This window comes from Habropoda laboriosa, unplaced genomic scaffold (assembly GCF_001263275.1).
Source record: "Habropoda laboriosa isolate 0110345459 unplaced genomic scaffold, ASM126327v1 scaffold1063, whole genome shotgun sequence".
Classification (NCBI taxonomy): Eukaryota; Metazoa; Arthropoda; class Insecta; order Hymenoptera; family Apidae; genus Habropoda; species Habropoda laboriosa.
In genome coordinates, this window is record NW_017101167.1 from 146,746 (window position 1) to 152,959 (window position 6,214).

The window sequence follows — 6,214 nt, forward strand, 5'->3', positions numbered from 1 at the left end:
CTTCTCCAAGAAATATTTGGTTTAATTTACAATTAACCATTCTAATAAAATTTGACAACAATCTTTTGTTTTGTTAATTATATGATTAATGTATTTATGCAAAAGTAATAACAACAAACGAGTGACAAGTAAATCTGATTTGAAGGTTAGGTTTGCCAACTATATTTTAAATATAGGGCTGTACTAAGCATACGAATTGGGGGCGCGAAAGATGAAAAACAGAATTTATACCCATATAAAATTCACCGATTTTTATTATAATTGCAATTATGTTTATTTCTTAGTATTTATATGATTTTTTGGATGCGTTGATTACACAACAAACTTCACCAGAAGAAGCATACCGCAAATTTGACGATCTTGGTAATAAACATATGGAAATATTACGAAAAGCAACAAAACGAGTTCAGGAAGCAAGATTAAATCACGATGATAATGCTGTTAAGAAAGCTGTAAACGATTATGAAGAAGCTTTGGAAAGATACGTACCAGTTTTAATGGCACAAGCTAGAATTTATTGGGAACTTGGAAATTACACGCAAGTCGAGAAAATATTCAGAAAAAGTGTGGAATTTTGTAATGAACATGATATCTGGAAATTAAATGTAGCTCATACCCTTTTCATGCAAGAAAATAAATTTAAAGAAGCGACAGGATTCTACGAACCAATTGTCAGGAAAAAATATGACAATGTTAGTTGTTCTCCTGTTAGATCTTTTTGGTGGGATCTGTATCTATAAATCGATATATCCATTATTAATTATTATTGAATTTCAGATTTTAGATGTAAGCGCTATAGTACTCGCTAATTTATGTGTCAGTTATATTATGACGGCTAAAAATGCGGAAGCTGAAGGACTGATGAAGCAAATAGAAAACGAAGAGCAAGCAATTTCACGAGAGGATCAAGATAAAAAATTATTTCATTTATGTATTGTAAATTTAGTAATTGGAACGTTGTACTGTTCTAAAGGAAATTACGAATTTGGTATATCTAGAGTAATGAAAAGTTTGGAACCCTATAATAAAAAATTAGGAACAGATACTTGGTTTTATGCAAAAAGATGTTTCCTATCTCTTTTAGAACAATTAGCCAAACAATTAGTAGTTTTAAAAGATACTACGCTTCAGGAATGTATACAATTTCTAGAACACTGTGAAGGTATTTTCTATTTTTCATGCGACATAATTTTCGTATATTTTTGACCTTTAGTCTTATATTCTCTTGTTTTTAGTTTACGGAAGGGACGTGATAACAGTAGTGGAACAACCTTTCGATATGCAAGATATACTTTCCAGTACTCCACAAGGCAAACAAACAGTTGTGTATGAAGCACGATATCTGAAAGCTTTATTTTTAAAACTGCAAATGTCTTAAATGTATATTACTTATAAAATATTTGTAACATTTATGGTAATTTGAAAGTACTTTTTCACTTTATGTTCGTACGTGCCTGACAATTTATCACGTATGTCATTGTAAGGAAAAATGGTGGTCGACATGGAGTTACAGGAAGCCAAGGATTATGTTCTTCAGCTTATGAAAGATAAAGATAAAATTGAATCAGATTTGGAGGATTTAAAAGAAATCTTAGATGCTGTATGTATATTAATATATTTTAAATTTGTGCGGGACGCTTATTTAACCATGTCATCGAGATAAAATATAATCTGTTTTATAAACAAAATGATGTGTCAAATTTTCGAAAAGATGACCGAATATTTATATGAATTATAGAATCATGTTAGCATGGATGATACGTTGGTGGACTCTGAAGGATATCCACGAAATGACATTGATGTTTACCAAGTCAGACATGCGAGACATAGGATAATATGTGCGTCTAATTACTACGCAATTTTTACATATGCAATTTTAATAATTTGAACTTATTAGTACGTTGTTAAGTAATTAGGTCTCAGAAATGATCATAGGGCATTAATGGAGAAAATAGAAGAGGGTTTGCACAGAGTACATGCTCTAGCAGGAAATCAAGTGGAAAATTCTAGTGCAACAAATAGCACTCAAGATAGTGTGCAGTTGGAACCATTCCTAAGAGTAAATTTAGTATCTCCAGATTCTCCAGCTGAAATAACAGTAAGAAGTATATTTTAAATTACTATGATACATTAAAAGTTTAAAAATATTATATTAATTTTATTACAAAAATATATTCTATTAAATGTTAAATTATATAGGGAATCCAAGTTGATGATCTTATATTGGAATTTGGTTCTATTGATTGTCGAAATTTCAAATCTTTAAAAGATATTGGAACCTTGGTACAAAATAGCAGATATAAGCCAATTAATGTAAAAATTAAACGTGGATCTAATATCATAGCCTTGACTTTAATACCACGTCCTTGGGTTGGTAATGGTCTTCTGGGTTGCAATGTAATACCTATAGAGACAGTGGAAAGATAAAGCTTCTAAATTTTTGTTTATAATTATATATTGTTTTTGTGTGTATATTAATTAATAAAAGAATGCTTATAAATTATTGAACTTATAATTATTACATTTGTAACATATTTTTTGTTATTTAATGATATTAGTGTTAATATTAAGTGAATTTTATAAGTATAATCCTAAGATGTATTAAGAATTTAGACCTTGAAATTCAATATGCATAATCTATCAATGTAAGTTCATGCTTGAGTATTTAAAGTGGTAGAGCTAGTATAAATTCAGACAGATCTTCCAAGAAGCAGCAATTAGTACTGGAAAACAGTAGCAAGATGTATTTCCCATTAATTGTAAGTAATAATGTGTATGTGTATTGATTTATTACTTATACAAATTTTATTTTCATAGACGATACTCAGCATAATTATTTGTGCATGTCAAGTACTAAGCCAAGCTAATACTTATGAGTATTCAGACCAATATCCATGGTCACTTGTTTATACATTATATCCATTTTATAATTCTGAAACATTACTTGAAGTGTGGAAGGGAGACAAAACTGTTGATATTTCTACCAATGTAGTAACTTTAGCTCCTCATGAACAAGAGCAGACAATTTTGTACTCTGATGATGTACAACATAATGGCACAAGCTTGAAATCTCAAGATAATTCACCTTATTTTTTAACAGAAGCAAAAAATATAAATGAAGAACAATTATCAAAGAACAGACAACGGCTATCTAACTATGTAAATATTAATAATTGTTAATTTATAATCCTATGAAAATTGTTTTCTTTCATTGTTGTTCATAAAATGTCTATTTAAATGTTACAGAGAAACAGACACAAGGATACAAGTCTTCAAAATGAATAACAAGATATCATTTGGATAATAACTGGATTTCATGATTTGAACAAATTATGGATATACATTTATGCAATAAAGTGATCTTAGATTTTAGTGTTGCTGAACCTTATATTAAATTTTGCAAAATGTGCTTGTAAGAAATTTTATTAAAGTAATTCATATGCAAATTTGAAATATTTTTATTTTCAATCCCCGTGAATTATTATACATACATAGTTTTTAAGCGTCACCATAAATCAATTATATTCTGATTTTCGCTCGAAGTTTGAGATTTTTTCGATTTTTCCTATTTTTACGTATTCCTAGCGGTTTCCGTACTGTTTTGAATTAGTTATTGTAAATAAAGTTTAAGCACTGTAAACGGGACTTAATATTATCGGGAGCGACCTAGGGAACTATAGAATTCCCCAACGACGACTCTACATCACAAGTGAAACTAACGCCATCTAGCGTTTGGTGACATGAACTACGACTTTTTAATAGGAACACAGAATGTCAACAGAGGTATTAGACAAGGAAAGCACTAATGTGCGAGAAGGATAGAGAGAAAACGTTTCCTATTGGCTGGCGGGCTCCTGAGCTCCACCTCCCATGGGCTAAGTCAAGTCGGCCTGGGAAAAATCATTAATAACTCAATAATTACATTGATTTTGTAAACTTTTAGAATTGAAGAATGAAGTGTGGACCTTTAGCAACTTTCACATATACTTTTTAGTGCACTAAACACTTTCAGTAATTAGTTATTAACAATTTTAGTACGGGATGTCGGGAACGATACCCCATACCGTCAAGTACCTTCACGGTTTTTCAATAATTTCATAGCTTTCTACTAAATTCTCATGCAACTAACTATATGCGTTTGAAAGTCAAGTCCTTTAGCTATATTCTTTTGTAATTTTTATTAACATATTCGGTTTAGTTTAGGAGTTATTAAAGATTATACGGGAGACTCTCCTATTCATCGTATTCGAGTATAGTCAACTCTTGTAAACAATTGCCTATATCTATTGAACCACATCACTTATGGCTATAAAACTGATTTCAGAATATAAATAAAAGTCCATTCTACATTCTTCAAGCTTTAAAGTGCACAATTAGTCACGTATGCCTATGGAAATAACGAACATATTTTACGCTTGAATGCGACGTGTGTAATACGCATGGGAAGAATATCGAATAACTATCAAAGTACATGGTATATGTTAATAAAAATTATATGAGAATATAGCGCAGACCTTTGCCTATATTCTCAAATCATTTTTAAGTGCGTTCGTGATGTACTTTATGAGATATTAGCAATTGTTCACAAGAGTCGACTATACTCGAATACGATGAATAGGAGACTCTGTCATATAATATTTAATAACTTTTAAATCACAAGGGTCACGTTAATAAAAATTATATGAGAATATAGCGCAGACCTTTGCCTATATTCTCAAATCATTTTTAAGTGCGTTCGTGACGTACTTTATGAGATATTAGCAATTGTTCACAAGAGTTGACTATACTCGTATACGATGAATAGGAGACTCTGTCATATAATATTTAATAACTTTTAAATCACAAGGGTCACGTTAATAAAAATTATATGAGAATATAGCGCAGACCTTTGCCTATATTCTCAAATCATTTTTAAGTGCGTTCGTGATGTACTTTATGAGATATTAGCAATTGTTCACAAGAGTTGACTATACTCGAATACGATAAATAGGAGACTCTGTCATATAATATTTAATAACTTTTAAATCACAAGGGTCACGTTAATAAAAATTATATGAGAATATAGCGCAGACCTTTGCCTATATTCTCAAATCATTTTTAAGTGCGTTCGTGATGTACTTTATGAGATATTAGCAATTGTTCACAAGAGTTGACTATACTCGAATACGATAAATAGGAGACTCTGTCATATAATATTTAATAACTTTTAAATCACAAGGGTCACGTTAATAAAAATTATATGAGAATATAGCGCAGACCTTTGCCTATATTCTCAAATCATTTTTAAGTGCGTTCGTGATGTACTTTATGAGATATTAGCAATTGTTCACAAGAGTTGACTATACTCGAATACGATGAATAGGAGACTCTGTCGTATAATATTTAATAACTTTTAAATCACAAGGGTCACGTTAATAAAAATTATATGAGAATGTAGCTAAAGGAACTACCTTCCAGACGCGTATAGTTACTTGAGCGGGAATTTAGTAGAAAGCTATGAAATTATTGCAAAAACGTAAAGATACATGACGGTATTTGATATCGTTCCCGACATCACATACTAAGATTGTTAATAACTAATTATCAAACAGGTTTAACGTGCTAAAAACTATGCAAGGATGTTGCTGAAGGCCCATACTTCATTCTTCAACTCTAAAAGTTCACAAATTCGTCGTAAATAATGAGTTATTAATTATCATTTGTGTTAGTACTACACTCGTCGTATACAAACGTAAAGGTTTTCCGTCATTTTCCCGAATATGCATGATTAATTTTGCACTTTCTAGCATGTAGAATATAGTATAGACCTTTGCCTATATTCTCAAATCATTTTTAAGTGCGTACGTGTTGTGCTTTATGAGATATTAGCAATTGTTCACAAGAGTTGTCTATACTCGAATACGATGAATAGGAGACTCTGTCATATAATATTTAATAACTTTTAAATCACAAGGGTCACGTTAATAAAAATTATATGAGAATATAGCGTAGATCTTTGCTTATATTCTCAAATCATTTTTAAGTGCGTACGTGATGTACTTTATGAGATATTAGCAATTGTTCACAAGAGTTGACTATACTCGAATACGATGAATAGGAGACTCTGTCGTATAATATTTAATAACTTTTAAATTACAAGGGTTATGTCAATAAAAATTATATGAGAATATAGCGTAGACCTTTGCCTATATTCTCAAATCATTTTTAAGTGCGT

At 30.5% G+C, this 6,214-nt stretch overlaps 3 protein-coding genes across 3 annotated transcripts in view; all 3 read left to right on the plus strand.

The window, feature by feature from the left end:
* LOC108578050 (tetratricopeptide repeat protein 30A) overlaps window positions 1-1,378 on the plus strand; it is a 3,759-nt gene extending 2,381 nt beyond the window's left edge. Inside the window, exons 7-9 of the mRNA XM_017941304.1 lie at window positions 285-692; window positions 778-1,162; window positions 1,236-1,378. Coding sequence (XP_017796793.1) covers window positions 285-692; window positions 778-1,162; window positions 1,236-1,378 — 936 coding nt within the window. The remainder of the gene's footprint in view (window positions 1-284; window positions 693-777; window positions 1,163-1,235) is intronic.
* A 111-nt stretch (window positions 1,379-1,489) lies between these two features.
* Window positions 1,490-2,427, plus strand: LOC108578053 (26S proteasome non-ATPase regulatory subunit 9). Its single transcript, XM_017941308.1, has 4 exons — window positions 1,490-1,600; window positions 1,739-1,838; window positions 1,917-2,098; window positions 2,200-2,427. Exons 1-4 carry the CDS (start codon window positions 1,490-1,492, stop codon window positions 2,425-2,427), a joined length of 621 nt encoding a protein of 206 aa, XP_017796797.1.
* A 282-nt stretch (window positions 2,428-2,709) lies between these two features.
* Window positions 2,710-3,328, plus strand: LOC108578055. The gene is made up of 3 exons (XM_017941310.1): window positions 2,710-2,759; window positions 2,818-3,159; window positions 3,247-3,328. The coding sequence occupies exons 1-3, from the start codon at window positions 2,742-2,744 to the stop codon at window positions 3,283-3,285; spliced, it is 399 nt and encodes a 132-aa protein (XP_017796799.1). The 5' UTR covers window positions 2,710-2,741; the 3' UTR covers window positions 3,286-3,328.
* Window positions 3,329-6,214: the final 2,886 nt, after the last annotated feature.

Excerpts from the sequence above, each read along its gene's own strand:
- LOC108578053 (XM_017941308.1), top strand. The coding sequence starts at position 1,490 with ATGGTGGTCGACATGGAGTTACAGGAAGCCAAGGATTATGTTCTTCAG. Across the intron at positions 1,839-1,916 it reads TGCGAGACATAGGATAATAT|GTCTCAGAAATGATCATAGG; the intron begins GTGCGTCTAATT and ends TTAAGTAATTAG. Across the intron at positions 2,099-2,199 it reads ATTCTCCAGCTGAAATAACA|GGAATCCAAGTTGATGATCT; the intron begins GTAAGAAGTATA and ends TAAATTATATAG.
- LOC108578055 (XM_017941310.1), top strand. Across the intron at positions 3,160-3,246 it reads GACAACGGCTATCTAACTAT|AGAAACAGACACAAGGATAC; the intron begins GTAAATATTAAT and ends TAAATGTTACAG.